Source organism: Heterodontus francisci, chromosome 49 (genome assembly GCF_036365525.1).
Source record: "Heterodontus francisci isolate sHetFra1 chromosome 49, sHetFra1.hap1, whole genome shotgun sequence".
NCBI lineage: Eukaryota > Metazoa > Chordata > Chondrichthyes > Heterodontiformes > Heterodontidae > Heterodontus > Heterodontus francisci.
In genome coordinates this window covers 8,774,692-8,789,248 of record NC_090419.1, presented here as the reverse complement: position 1 = coordinate 8,789,248, position 14,557 = coordinate 8,774,692, and the positions used below count along the sequence as shown (strand labels likewise).

General features: G+C 58.4%; 1 protein-coding gene across 2 annotated transcripts in view; it reads right to left on the bottom strand.

The window, feature by feature from the left end:
* Positions 1–203: 203 nt before the first annotated feature.
* idh3g (isocitrate dehydrogenase (NAD(+)) 3 non-catalytic subunit gamma) overlaps positions 204–14,557 on the bottom strand; it is a 31,388-nt gene continuing 17,034 nt past the window's right edge. For both annotated transcript variants that reach the window (XM_068024246.1, XM_068024247.1), the window contains 6 exons: positions 13,192–13,294; positions 12,181–12,327; positions 10,712–10,806; positions 9,788–9,848; positions 2,705–2,828; positions 204–1,657 (listed from right to left, as the gene is read on the bottom strand). In XM_068024246.1, the coding sequence (XP_067880347.1) occupies positions 2,727–2,828; positions 9,788–9,848; positions 10,712–10,806; positions 12,181–12,327; positions 13,192–13,294 (508 nt within the window). In that variant the 3' untranslated portion in view covers positions 204–1,657; positions 2,705–2,726. The remainder of the gene's footprint in view (positions 1,658–2,704; positions 2,829–9,787; positions 9,849–10,711; positions 10,807–12,180; positions 12,328–13,191; positions 13,295–14,557) is intronic.

Sequence of the window (14,557 nt, the reverse complement as noted above, 5' to 3'; positions counted from 1 at the left end):
ACCACCCGAACCCCTCGATTAGATTCCAGTCTGTAACTCACTCCCGGGTATCTGTTATTCTATATATAAACCCCCCGAACCCCTCGATTAGATTCCAGTCTGTAACTCATTCCCTACTCTCTGTTCCTTCTCTGGGTAAGCCATGTGCCCCGAACCCTGGTTCAAAGGGAAAGTTGAGGAGAAACAGATTGAACACAAAAGGCTGGGTTTGACGTATCTTTATTTGAAGCAAAGTCTGTGACGACGCCTGCAGGTCCACAGGGGACAATGGAACGAGTGATGCAGCTTAATGAGAGACGGCTTCATCCGTCATCGCAAAGGCTGTGCTCACGGCAGTTTAAATCGAGGCGATGTCAGACAGTGAGCTGAGAGTACAGTTTGACGTAGGTTAAAGCCATTGCTTGCTGAGTTGCACGTCACTGATCTGCTACAGAGCTAGTGGTGGGGGGGGGGGGGGGGCTGGGGGAGAAATGGGGTTGGGGGAGTGAGAGAGGAGGGAGAAGGGACCGCTGACTCTCACCAGCAGTCTGTGCCAAGCTAAGCCGTGACGGGCATCTTCCAAAGGGATTTACGCAGCTTGTCTGAGATCTGAAGCTGGGGGACGGGAGGATGGTGGGTTGAGGTGGGTTCTCTCTCCTGCCTTCGATTTCAGACAGCCTCTTGGACCAATTCCCCCCCCCCCCCCCCACCACGCCCTCCCCCCTCCTCAGTGCTTGGTGATTTGCGGGAGGGAAGATAACAGCAGCAGACTGATTTTACAGGCAGAGAGTCCATCTGCTATCTGGCCGACCATGTTTATGGGTTTGAGGAGAGGGGCCTTCTATAAAACAAAATGGGGCAGGGGGAGGGGGCATGACAGAGGAGCAACTGAGGACTGCTTCCGGAAAAAAGCTCAGCCCATGAGGGACGCCTTTTCAACATCTCACCTGAAAGGACGGCCCCTCCGACAGTACGCCTCCCTCAGTACTGACCCTCCGACAGTGCGGCGCTCCTCGGTACTGACCCTCCGACAGCGCGGCGCTCCCTCGGTACTGACCCTCCGACAGTGCGGCGCTCCCTCGGTACTGACATCGGGGCCTGGATATGTGGGTCAGGATATGGGTGGGGGTGGGCGTGAAACCCATGAGCTCAGGAGGGGCGCGGGGGGGGGGGGGGGGATAGAGAGTGAGGGGGAAGTGAGCCAAGCTGCAGTGTCATAGTGACCAGAGATCAGTTCGATGGGACAGGCCCTCGAAGACAGTTGGGAGTCCCGGAGAGGAGGAGAACTTTCCCGGAGCCCACCTCCCTTTAATATCAGCTGGGCGCGGAGGGTCACCCTGCCGATGGGAGGCCGTGATCAGGGAAACGCTGGGAATGTGAACGGAGATGGTGTAGAATTCCAGATGGAAGGGGGGGGGGTGGGGAAAGGAAGATACCCCGTCCGCGGCAGAAGGGCGGGCGAGCGAGCAGCTTCCCCAAATGTCCGAGACCCCCGAAGCTGTCCCCTAATCCTGCCCCCACCCGAGCAGAGTCAGTGCGTCCTCAAATCCCTTCCCCCCCCACCCCGGCTAAACAAGGAACACATTGGGAGACGGAAGCCGGAATGAAACACCTCCCAAGTTGTCGGAAACGAGAGATGGGCAAATTGGCGCAAACCCTCCAGCCAATTGGACAGAACCTGGAAGGCGAAGAGAACAAAAAGTCTGAATTTTCACACGGTCTCCACAACAACACCTGTAAAACAAACTGCATTTACCTAACGCCTTCAACTTTGTGGAACGTCCCGACGGGGCTACACAGCAGAGTAAAACGGCCTCCCAGCCACACGAGAGGTGGTATCGGCGCTGGGGGTGCAGGTTTTAGTTTTAGAGATACAGCACAGAAACAGGCCCTTCGGCCCACCGAGTCTGTGCCGACCATCAACCACCCATTTATACTAATCCTACACTAATCCCATATTCCTACCACATCCCCACCTGTCCCTATATTCTCCTACCACCTACCAATACTGGGGGCAATTTATAATGGCCAATTTACCTACCAACCTGCAAGACTTTTGGCTTGTGGGAGGAAACCGGAGCACCCGGAGGAAACCCACGCAGACACAGGGAGAACTTGCAAACTCCACACAGGCAGTACCAGGAATCGAACCCGGGTCCTGGAGCTGTGAGGCTGCGGTGCTAACCACTGCGCCGCCCTGTCTCCCCCTCACACACACACACATGACCCTCACTCCCCCCCCCCTCACACACACACACACATGACCCTCACTCCCCCCCCCCCCTCACACACACATGACCCTCACTCCCCCCCCCCTCACACACACACATGACCCTCACTCCCCCCCCCCTCACACACACACACATGACCCTCACTCCCCCCCCCCTCTCACACACACGACCCTCTCTCCCCCCCCTCACACACACACATGACCCTCACTCCCCCCCCCTCACACACACACACATGACCCTCACTCCCCCCCCCCTCACACACACATGACCCTCACTCCCCCCCCCCCTCACACACACACACGACCCTCTCTTCCCCCCCCTCACACACACACACACTACCCTCTCTCCCCCCTCTCACACACACGACCCTCTCTCCCCCCCCTCACACACACACACGACCCTCTCTCCCCCCCCCTCACACACACACACGACCCTCTCTCCCCCCCCCTCACACACACACACGACCCTCTCTCCCCCCCGCCCCCCTCACGTGCCTCTCCTCCTCCTCTCTGGATTTTACACGGGCACTGGTCTGCTTCCTCCATTCTGGATCAGTCGAGTTATGGCCTGGACAACATCCAGTGTGGTGCCCATCCCACCGATATCAGGAGTGTGTAACTAAATCAGAGAGAGAGAAACGAGAGGAGAGAGAGTGAGTGTGTGTCCAGGTACAGTACGGGGGGTTAGATACAGAGTAAAACTCCCTCTACACTGTCCCCATCAAACACTCCCAGGACAGGTACAGCACTGGGATTGGCTGCTCTCTGATTTGGGAGCCTGAGTGCATCAACGAGGTGCAGCTGACTGTTGCTGTGTGCACAGGTTGGAGGCTGCAGGCTGTGTGACTGCTGCAAGAGGGAGAGACTGAGACTGAAAGAAGGGTTTTTCCACATTTTCAACAAAGGAAGGAAGGCAGAGAACTGGAAGCTCTTTTTGTGAGTTTGTTTTGTACTGAAAGTCTTTTTCATTGATTGTTGGGGGTGGGGAAAGAAGAGACCTGAAGACCTTGGGTGGGGCTGTATTGTTCAATAGGGAGCTCCTGTGTTTAACATCTTTGGATAGGGAGCTCCCTCCCCACCCCAACTACTAAGCCTGGGACAGCTGGAGCTGCCCAGGTGAAGAGACTTATTATCTGAACATCAAAGGAGGCGTGTGCCTGGGCAGCTTACAGCTGACCCAGGTGAAGATATCACCCCACCCTCCCAACTGGAAGACCAGCTACAAGACTTGTGCAATACTAACAAAGACTGATTCCTCTTGGCCTTCCTCTCCCTCAGCCTCTTCCCCTGTGCTAGTGTTACATTTTTGATTTATTGTATTTGCTCTTTACTTTTTTTTCGCTCTCAACAAAGTGCTTGTAACTCTTCTACCCCATGACTTCTCAGTCCTCTCCGGTGGCGGGGCACTCCTATGCTGCAGCAGCTGCGACAGCTGCTCTTGTGGCCCCGTCACCATTTAAAATCTTAACATCAAAGCATAGGGTGAAGAGTTACACCCATCCTAATATGACTATTGAGGCTTGTGTTAAGGCAATGGCCGTGGTTGTCGGCCCCTCGGCCATTGTTGCAGCCTCAAAGATGTATGGGAAGGCTGTGTTCTTCCTGAAGACCGAGCGGGCTGTGTCCCTCGCCCTAAGTACGGGGCTCACAGTGGGTGGGATTTTCCTGCCAGTGGACCCTCTGGGGGCCACTGCACATCGGGTAACCTTGTCGAACGTCCCACCCTTAATTCCTGATGAGCTCCTCCTCCCCCGCCTACACCATCTGGGGGAGGTGAGGTCGGGGATCACCCCAGTCCCGCTCGGTCTTCGGGAGCACAGCCTCCGACATGTCTACTCCTTCCGCCGCCAGCTATTCATGCAGCTGGCGCGGGAGGAGGTCTTGGAGGGCCACTTCAGTATAGAGTTTCAGGGGACGGCCTACCGCGTCTTCTGGACCTCGGATGGAGCGCGGTGCCACGCCTGCAAGGGGGTGGGGCATGTTCGTAAGAACTGCCCCAACCTCCCGGCCGCCAGCTCCACCTCGGCGGCCCAGAGTGGTTCCACAGCACCTCCTCCCACTCCCCCCGCAGATCCAACAGACACCGCTCAGTCAGTTCCGGAGGCTGTGGTTTTCACAGCCTCTGGCGGGGAGGGGAGCGTCCGTCCGAGCGGAAGGAAGACGCGGGGAAAAAAGAAACATCGTGAGGCGCGTCCCCTGGACACTTTGACTCAGCCCGAGCCTGAGCTCAGCCCAAAGCCCATTCCCATGGAATCCACCTGTCCCAGGGCTGGGCTCAGGCCCAGGGTGACTAAAAAAGGAAAAAAGGGTGCGGAGGCGGAGGCCTCTGATGACATGGAGGTCTCTGAGTCTCCGCGCCCAAGTGCGAAAAAGAGGAGAAGGCACCCCTCCACAGAAATAACACAGGGCCCTGAGGTGCAGGGCCCATCTGTTGGAGGGGAGCTGCCTCCTGTTTCTGGTCCTCAGGTTCCCCCTACCGCCACCACCAAGGCTGCAAAGTTCGGGCAGGAGCACTCTGTTCCTCAGGATGGAGGGGAGGGGATGGCCCCGGTACATGAGGCCCCTCCTGAAGGAGTAAGTGGGGCCCTGCTTGTGGTGGGGGAGCCTGGGGAAGCCGCCCATTCTGCCACTGCTACTGGGTCGGGTGTCCTGAATGAAGGGGAGGGCGAGGCCCCAGAGGGTCGGGCCTCCCAGCCGGAGTCCACCACCAACCAGGAGACACCCGACCCAGTGATAACTGAGAATGCTGCCCCACCTGCTGGGCCTGTGGGTGCTGGCGGAGCGGGAGATAGCCTCCTCCCTCCGCCTCCAATCTCGGCTCTGGCTGGTTTCCCGGAGTCGGGAACTTCTGTCTCCCCTGGACCACTCATTGCCCTGGGGACGGAGGTGGAGGGGGGTCCTGAGCCGCTGGTGCCTACAGGCTCCAGTTTCACAATAGAACCCAGAGAGGACTCCTCCGCCATCGATCCTGGGGGTGGGATCGTGACGGAGGCGGGACCAGCTGGCGCGGCCGGGACGTCCGCCCCACAGTGTGTGGTGGATGTGTTGGCCGCTGGCGGTGACGACCCGGAGGAGGATGGGGATTCGGTGCGGGGCACGGAGGATGATCTTGATTCCATCGCCAGTGAGGTGGTGGAGTCCCTCGTGCCTCCCACCGAATCTCCTCTCATCCCCACGGCGGAACTCCGGGATTTCCTCGCGGCTTGCAGGGGTTGCCGCAATAAAGTTCAGCTGGCCCTCGACCGTTGGTCGAATCTGGCGCTGATCATCCAGTCCGTCCGTGCCGCCCTTAAGATAGCGGGCAAGCGCGCGGACGTGAAACTGGTTGAGAGGCGCCGTTTTAATGTGTTCCTCAATGGGTTGCTGGGGGAGTGGAGGGCCAGGTGCACTTCCACTCCCTCCTCACAGTGAGGTGTTGGTGACGGGTTTTAAGTACCTTTGACATGAAGATAACCATAGCCAGCCTCAACATCAACGGCAGCAGAGGGGCTCACCGCAGATTTCACAATCTCTCAGTCCTTAGGGAAGGGAGATACGCGGTGAGCTTTCTGCAGGAAACCCACACCGTTCCGGGAGACGAAGCCACCTGGCTCCTGGAGTGGCAGGGTGGGGTCTACATGAGTCACCTCACCCCTATTTCTAGTGGGGTGGCTATCTTGTTGGCCCCGACTTTTCAGCCGGAGATCTTGGGGGTCAAGGAGCTAGTGCCGGGCCGCTTGCTCCACCTCGCCGTTCGCCTGGGTAGCGTGCCGCTCCACTTTGTGAACGTGTACGCGCCCAGGCCCGGCGCTTTGCAAGCGGGCTTCTTTGAAGAAGTGTCCGCTCTCTTGAGCTCCATCGATAGCGGCGAGTGCATCATCCTCGGGGGGGATTTTAACTGCACCCTCGAGGTGGGGGATCGCTCCGGTCCCCAGCGCGGCCAAGCGTCGGTGGAGAGGTTGAGGGGACTGATCAGCTCCCTTAACTTGGTGGACGTCTGGCGGAATCTCCATCCCGACTCCAGCGCCTTCACGTGGAGGTCTGGAGGAGGGGGGTCGCGAATCGACCGCCTCTACATTTCGCAGGCGTACGTCTCCCGCGTTTCGGCGGCCTCCATGCGGCTGGTGCCGTGCTCGGACCACCGCCTGGTGTGGGCGGAGTTCACTCCGCTCCGCACGCGGGCGGGGTCCGCGTACTGGCACTTTAACAACCGGCTGCTGGAGGACGTACGATTTCGGGACTCGTTCTGTCGATTCTGGGCCGACTGGAGAAGGAAGCAGGGGGGCTTCCCCTCCTTGAGGCTATGGTGGGATGTGGGCAAGACTCACATCCGCGTCTTCTGTCAGGAGTACGCGAGGGGGTCGACCAAGAGGCGGGAAGCCGAGATCGGGCGCCTTGAGAGGGAGGTGCTCGGCTTGGAATCCCGCCTCGGTCATGCCGTCGCGGACCCGGCCCTGTGGCAGGCGTACAAAGAGAAGAAGGGCGCGCTGAGGAACCTGCAGCTCATAGGGTCCCGAGGCGCGTACGTGAGGTCGCGGATCCAGATCCTGGAAGATTTGGACCGCGCCTCACCCTTCTTCTACTCGCTGGGAAAATGGCGGGGGGTCCGTAAGCAGCTCATCGAGCTGCTGGCCGACGACGGATCCTCCATTACGGATCCGGAGGGAATGGGCCTCCTGGTCCGGACGTATTACAGTGCGTTGTTCTCTCCGGATCCGTCCAGTGAGGATGCGCGCAGAGTTTTGTGGGAGGACCTGCCGCAGGTCAGCCCGGAGGGCGCCGAAGGATTGGAGGCTCCGCTCACGTTGGCGGAGCTGACTGGCGCCCTCCACCAGCTCTCGAGGGGCAAATCCCCAGGGCTGGATGGGTTGACCGTGGAGTTCCTCAGGGCGTTCTGGGACGTCCTGGGGGACGATTACGCGCGGGTCCTGGGGGAAAGCCTGGCGACCGGGGAGATGCCCCTCTCGTGGCGCAGGGCGGTCATCGTCCTGCTGCCGAAGAGGGGCGATCTCCGCCTGCTTAAAAACTGGCGTCCGGTCTCCCTCCTCAGCACGGATTATAAGATCTTTGCCCGGGCTATGTCTACCCGCCTGGGCTCCGTGCTGGCCCACATGATCCACCCCGACCAGTCCTACACGGTCCCGGGCCGGTCCATCCAGGACAACATCCACCTGGTCCGGGACCTGATCCATCTTTCCCAGAGGACTGGTCAGTCGGTCGCCTTTCTCTCCCTCGATCAGGAGAAGGCGTTCGACAGGGTGGATCACGATTACCTTTTCGGGACTCTGCGCGCTTTCGGACTCAGGCCGCATTTTGTGGCCCGGGTCCGACTTTTATACGCCGCCGCAGAGTGTCTAGTCAAAGTTAACGGGTCCTTGACAGCGCCCCTTCGATTTGGGAGAGGAGTGCGTCAGGGGTGCCCCATGTCCGGCCAATTGTATACCATCTGCGTGGAGCCCTTCCTGTGCCTGCTTCGCAGGAGGTTGACGGGATTGGCTCTGCGCGAGCCGGCCATGCGGGTCGTCCTCTCGGCTTACGCCGACGACGTGCTCCTCGCAATCACAGATCCCGTTGACTTGCGGAGGATGCGCGACTGCCAGCAGACCTTTTCTGCCGCGTCCTCCGCGAGGATCAATTGGGAGAAATGTTCCGGACTCCTGGTTGGTCAGTGGCGGGTGGACTCCCTGCCGGAGGAGATGACACCTTTTGCGTGGAGCACCACGCACCTCCTCTATCTGGGAGTCCACCTTAGCCCTGCTGAGGAAGCCTGGCCGGCAAACTGGCAGGAGTTGGAGGCGAAAGTCACCGCTCGGCTGGGGCGCTGGACAGGACTGCTCCGAGTGCTTTCCTACAGGGGCCGAGCGTTGGTCATAAACCAACTGGTGGCCTCCATGCTGTGGTACCGGTTGGTCACTTTGGCCCCGCCCCCTGTATTTGCCACCAAGATCCAGAAGAAACTCGTCGATTTCTTCTGGGGCAAGAGGAAACACTGGGTCTCTGCCACGGTCCTGAGTCTCCCGATCGAGGAGGGCGGTCAGTCGCTGGTGTGCGTCCGCACCCAGGCTGCGACTCTCCGCCTTCGGACCCTGCAGAGATACCTGTACGTCGAGCGTCCTCCCAGATGGTGTGCGCTGGCTACGTATTTTTTCCGCCAGTGTCACTGCCTTCAAGACGACACGCAGCTCCCGGTGGAGTCCGTTAGCCGCGCCTCTCTGAGGGAGTTGCCTGTCTTTTACCGGGATCTTTTCCGAGTCTGGAACATGGTCGCCTCCAGTCAGGGCGCTCCCCCGCCGGCGGAGGAGAGCGCCTCGGCTGTCCGGGCGGCCGACTCCGGGGACGGTCCGGCGGGCGGAGGAGTAGCCGAAACCCCCGGGACGCCCCTCACTGCGGGTGGCGAGGGGGCTCGGGAGTGCGGAGCGATCCCGGCCGAGCCGACCCCCGCTCGGCCGGAACTGCTCATCGGACCCAGGCCCCGAAACCCTCCTCGAGAGCCGGTCCCGCACAACCCGAGCCGCCTCTCGGAAATGCCCTCCGTGCCATTCCAATCGGCGCGGAGGGGTTTCCTGTACGGGCTGCTCCTGCACACTCTCCACTTCCTCGCCCTCGTCAGCCGGCCGGACACGCCCTGGCGGTCCGCGTTGCCATCTGGCGGCGAGGGGAAACCCCGATGGAGGTCTCTCTACGCGGGAGTCTTCCTCCTTTACATCGGGGACCTGGGGTGGAGGGTGCTGCACAGAGCAGTCCCGTGCAATAGGCTTTTAAGTAGGTTCACGGACTCCCAGGCCAACTGTACTTTCTGCGGCCTGGACGAGTCCGTGTTCCACATTTATATGGAGTGTGCGAGGTTGCAGCCCCTATTTGAGTATCTGAAGGGGCTGCTCCTCAAATTCTGGCTGCACTTCAGTCCCACGCTCCTGATCTTTGGGCACCCGGTGCGGAGGGGCTCGGGCCGGGAGGAGGATCTCCTCGTCGGTCTGCTCCTGGGCCTGGCCAAGGTGGCAATTCACAGGTCCAGGTTGCGGGCCGTCGGGGGGTCCGTCCTCCCCGATTGCCTGCCCCTCTTCCGCGGTTACGTTCGCGCCAGGGTGTCCCTGGAAAAGGAGCATGCGGTGTCCGCCGGTACGCTTGAGGCCTTCCGCGACCGGTGGGCACCGCAGGGACTGGAGTGCATCGTCGACGCCGAGAATGGCATTTTAATTTGAGTTTTTTTGTTTATTTATCTGTTTTAATAAAGTTATTTTAAAACTGTAAATATGTACATAAAGGGGGCCTGAGGAATAAAGGCCCCCTCGATGTGAAAAATATAAAAGGGGCCTGGGGTATAAAAAGAAAAAAGAAAAAAAAAAGAAAAAAAAAAAAAAACGGGGGTTAGATACAGAGTAAAGCTCCCTCTACACTGTCCCCATCAAGGGGAGGATTAGTACAGATCCTGAAGACTGAAGCTGCCACTGAAGCCTGATCTTGGGCAGGTCTCTACGGTGATGGGTAACCCGCTGGCTGCTTAGACAGCTGGTGCCCGTCCCATCACACCAGTTCATCTGTAAGCGGAGAGGGGGAGCGGAATGTTGCTTTAGGTGCAGAATTACACAGGTAACTTACACGGTGTTCATTCATCGTGACCATGACGGCGTTTCGGATCAAACTGGCAAAGTTATGCAGCCTGGTGAGAGAGCAAAGTAAATAGGGGTCAGGAGACGACTGGATGTTGGAGGACATCCCAGAGCACTGCTCCGACGCTCCAAGAATACATTTTGACCTCTTGTGGAATTGCTCACTAGATACTTTTAGACCACTCCCTCCAAAAGTGGCATTACCCTCGATTACATTCCAGTCTGTAACTCACTCCCGGGTATCTGTTATTCTATATATAAACCCCCCCCCGAACCCCTCGATTAGATTCCAGTCTGTAACTCACTCCCGGGTATCTGTTATTCTATATATAAACCCCCCGAACCCCTCGATTAGATTCCAGTCTGTAACTCACTCCCGGGTATCTGTTATTCTATATATAAACCCCCCGAACCCCTCGATTAGATTCCAGTCTGTAACTCACTCCCGGGTATCTGTTACTCTATATATAAACACCCCGAACCCCTCGATTAGATTCCAGTCTGTAACTCACTCCCGGGTATCTGTTATTCTATATATAAACACCCCAAACCCCTCCATTAAAGTCCAGTCTGTAACTCACTCCCGGGTATCTGTTATTCTATATATAAACCCCCCGAACCCCTCGATTAGATTCTAGTCTGTAACTCACTCCCGGGTATCTGTTATTCTATATATAAACACCCCAAACCCCTCCATTAGAGTCCAGCCTGTAACTCACTCCCGGGTATCTGTTATTCTATATATAAACCCCCCGAACCCCCCGATTAGATTCCAGTCTGTAACTCACTCCCGGGTATCTGTTATTCTATATATAAACACCCCAAACCCCTCCATTAGATTCCAGTCTGTAACTCACTCCCGAGTATGTTATTCTATAGATTCCAGCCTGTCACATCCCTGTGATCCACTTACTTGAGATGGTCGAGCATCAGACAGCTAGCCAGAAGCATGGCAGTCGGGTTTGCAATGTTTTTGTTGGCAATGCTTTTCCCAGTATTTCTTGTGCCCTATAGGGAGCAACCAGAGCAAAAGCAATCAGCAATGGGCTGTCCAAGTCACCCTTTAAAGACACACCTCCTACTTGGATGCCCGAGCTGCCAGGTAACGCAAGTGGGTTGTGTGCGTGTCACTGCACAGCACATCGAACGAGAGACATTTACACGTTCAATGTCTTTTGAAGTGCTGCCACTGGGGGAGCGAACAGAGTGGCCAGTTTGTGCACAGCAAGATCCCACAGACAGCAATGGGATCAATGGCCCAGGTGATCGAGCTTTGGTGATGTTGGTTGAGGGATAAATATCGGCCCCAGGGCACCGGGGAGGACTCACCTCAACCCCCAACTCTTCCCCGAATAGAGACCATGGGATTTTTTTACATCCACCCGAGAGGGCAGACGGAGGCCTCAGGTTTAACGTCTCATCCTGAAAGACAGCCCCTCCGACAGCGCGGCGCTCCCTCAGTACTGACCCTCCGACACTCCCTCAGGACTGACCCTCCGACAGTGCGGTGCTCCCTCAGTACTGACCCTCCGACAGTGCGGCGCTCCCTCAGTACTGACCCTCCGACAGTGCGGCGCTCCCTCAGTACTGACCCTCCGACAGTGCGGCGCTCCCTCAGTACTGACCCTCCGACAGTGCGGCGCTCCCTCAGTACTGACCCTCCGACAGTGCGGCGCTCCCTCAGTACTGACCCTCCGACAGTGCGGCGCTCCCTCAGTACTGACCCTCCGACAGTGCGGCGCTCCCTCAGTACTGACCCTCCGACAGTGCGGCGCTCCCTCAGTACTGACCCTCCGACAGCGCGGCGCTCCCTCAGTACTGACCCTCCGACAGCGCGGCGCTCCCTCAGTACTGACCCTCCGACAGCGCGGCGCTCCCTCAGTACTGACCCTCCGACAGCGCGGCGCTCCCTCAGTACTGACCCTCCGACAGCGCGGCGCTCCCTCAGTACTGACCCTCCGACAGTGCGGCGCTCCCTCAGTACTCACCCTCCGACAGAGCGGCGCTCCCTCAGTACTCACCCTCCGACAGCGCGGCGCTCCCTCAGTACTGACCCTCCGACAGCGCGGCGCTCCCTCAGTACTGACCCTCCGACAGCGCGGCGCTCCCTCAGTACTGACCCTCCGACAGCGCGGCGCTCCCTCAGTACTGACCCTCCGACAGCGCGGCGCTCCCTCAGTACTGACCCTCCGACAGCGCGGCACTCCCTCAGTACTGACCCTCCGACAGCGCGGCACTCCCTCAGTACTGGCACTGGGTCAAGCTTTGGGCTTGGTTTACAGGGCTTGAACACATGACCGAACCACGTGAGTGGAGCCTTTTACCCCTCGTCTGCCGCCCTGTGATCGCCCCGCGCCCCATCAGAACTTTGCAGACACTCACCGTTTCAAAGACCGCGTAATCCTTGCCGTAGTTGGCGCCGGGCGCCAGTCCAGGGCCCCCAACCAGACCGGCACAGACATTGCTCACCACGTTACCGTAGAGATTGGGCATCACCATCACATCGAACTGCTGCGGGTTGGACACGAGCTGGAGGAGGAAGGGGACATCAGGGGAGTTACCCAACACAGTGAGCAGCAACACACAAGCTGCATCAGTCAGTGGGACTCTGCCCGCTTTGCCCTCCCTTTGCCCACTTCACCTACCGATGCAGGAGGAGGGCCAAACCCCGCGCACGCTCCGAGCCGTGTCTCTCCGCACGTTGTGCCCCTCCAACCGGGACCGGAACTGTGCGCGGTATTCCGTGCGTGACACGGAGCCTAAGGAATCCTGGGCTTCATCATCGATCCAATTCAAAAGCCAGGAGGTTTCGCTCATCCTTTATAACTCACTGGGGCGGGCCCCAGCAGGAGGATGGTGTCCAGCTCCGGGCCCTGCACTTTAAGAAGGGTGTCGAGGCCTCGGAGAGGGTGCGGAGGAGATTTACTGGAACGGTCCCAGGGATGAGGGTCTTCAGTTAATGTGGAGAGACTGGGAGAAGCTGGGATTGGTCTCCTTAGAGCAGAGAAGGTTAAGAGGAGATTTAATCGGGGCGTTCAGAATCAGGAAGGGTTTCGATGGAGCAAATCAGGAGAAACTGTTCCCAGTGGCGGGAGGGAGACATATTTCAGATAATCGGGAAAAAGAACCAGAGGGGGGAGAGGAGGAGAATTTTTCTTGACGCAGTGAGTTGTTGTGATCTGGAAGGCGCTGTCGCCAGGCGCCTGCGAGGGGGGGGGGGGGGGGGGGGGAGAAATGGGGGAACCAACCAGGAGCCCACCCTGCCATGGCAAATACATTCTGCCAACCAAACCTGTGCGCCCGGTTTTATGCCCGCGCAAAAAGATCCCAGAGGCGTGGCACAATGCCATCCCACCCACCCTGGGCGGAAAGCTCCGCCGTTGCCCCGGTTACCTGCATGGTGGTGTTGTCGACGATCATGCTGTCGAACTTGATGTCGGGATATCTCCCTGCCACTTCCTTACAGCACTGCAGGAAGAGCCCGTCAGCGAGCTTCCTGAAAGACAAGGGTAGTGGGGGGGGGGGGGGGGGGGTGGAAAAGGAGTTAATGCCGGCGTCACGCTCTTCGAATTCTCCACCCTATCTTCGAGCTCCTCACCCCCACCCCGACAGCCTGGGCCCTTCCAGAGGCAAGATACAAGCAGCATCTTATAAGGAGGGCACAGAGGCAGGGGGGAGGTTTTAGGGAGAGAATTCCAAATATCAGGGTCCAAACAGGGACGTAAAGAAAATGTCAGCGGGTCCAAAACTCCGCTGCCCCCCCCCCCCGCCACACCCCGTCCTAACTCACACCGAGTCCCGTTCACCCATCACCCACTGTGCTCGCTGACCTACACTGGCTCCCGGTGAAATTCTCATCCTGGTTTTCAAATCCCTCCCTGGCCCTCATCCCCCTCCCTATTTCTGGAACCTCCTCCAGCCCCTACAACACTCCCTATCTCTGTAACCTCCTCCAGCCCCTACAACTCTCCCTATCTCTGTAACCTCCTCCAGTCCCTACAACACTCCCCATCTCTGTAACCTCCTCCAGCCCCTACAACTCTCCCTATCTCTGTAACCTCCTCCAGCCCCTACAACACTCCCTATCTCTGTAACCTCCTCCAGTCCCTACAACCTTCTCTATCTCTGTAACCTCCTCCAGCTCCTACAACACTCCCTATCTCTGTAACCTCCTCCAGTCCCTACAACCCTCCCTATATCTGTAACCTCCTCCAGCCCCTACAACCCTCCCTATATCTGTAACCTCCTCCAGCCCCTACAACCCTCCCCATCTCTGTAACCTCCTCCAGCCCCTACAACCCTCCCTATCTCTGGAACCTCCTCCAGCCCCTACAACGCTCCCTATCTCTGGAACCTCCTCCAGCCCCTACAACCCTCCCTATCTCTGTAACCTCTTCCAGCCCCTACAATCCTCCCTATCTCTGTAACCTCCTCCAGCCCCTACAACCCTCCCTATCTCTGTAACCTCTTCCAGCCCCTACAATCCTCCCTATCTCTGCAACCTCCTCCAGCCCCGACAACCCTCCGAGATCTCTGCCCTCCTCCAATTCCGGCCTATTGACCATCCCCCGATTCCCATCGCTCCACCATTGGCGGCCGTGCCTTCAGCTGCCTGGGGCCCCGAGCTCTGGAATTCCCTCCCTAAACATCTACGCCTCTCTCCCTCCTCTTTAAAACTGACCTCTTTGATTGCCTGTCCCTCATATCTCCTTATGTGGCTCAGAGTCACATTTTGTCTGCCCCCCTCTGACCTTTAACC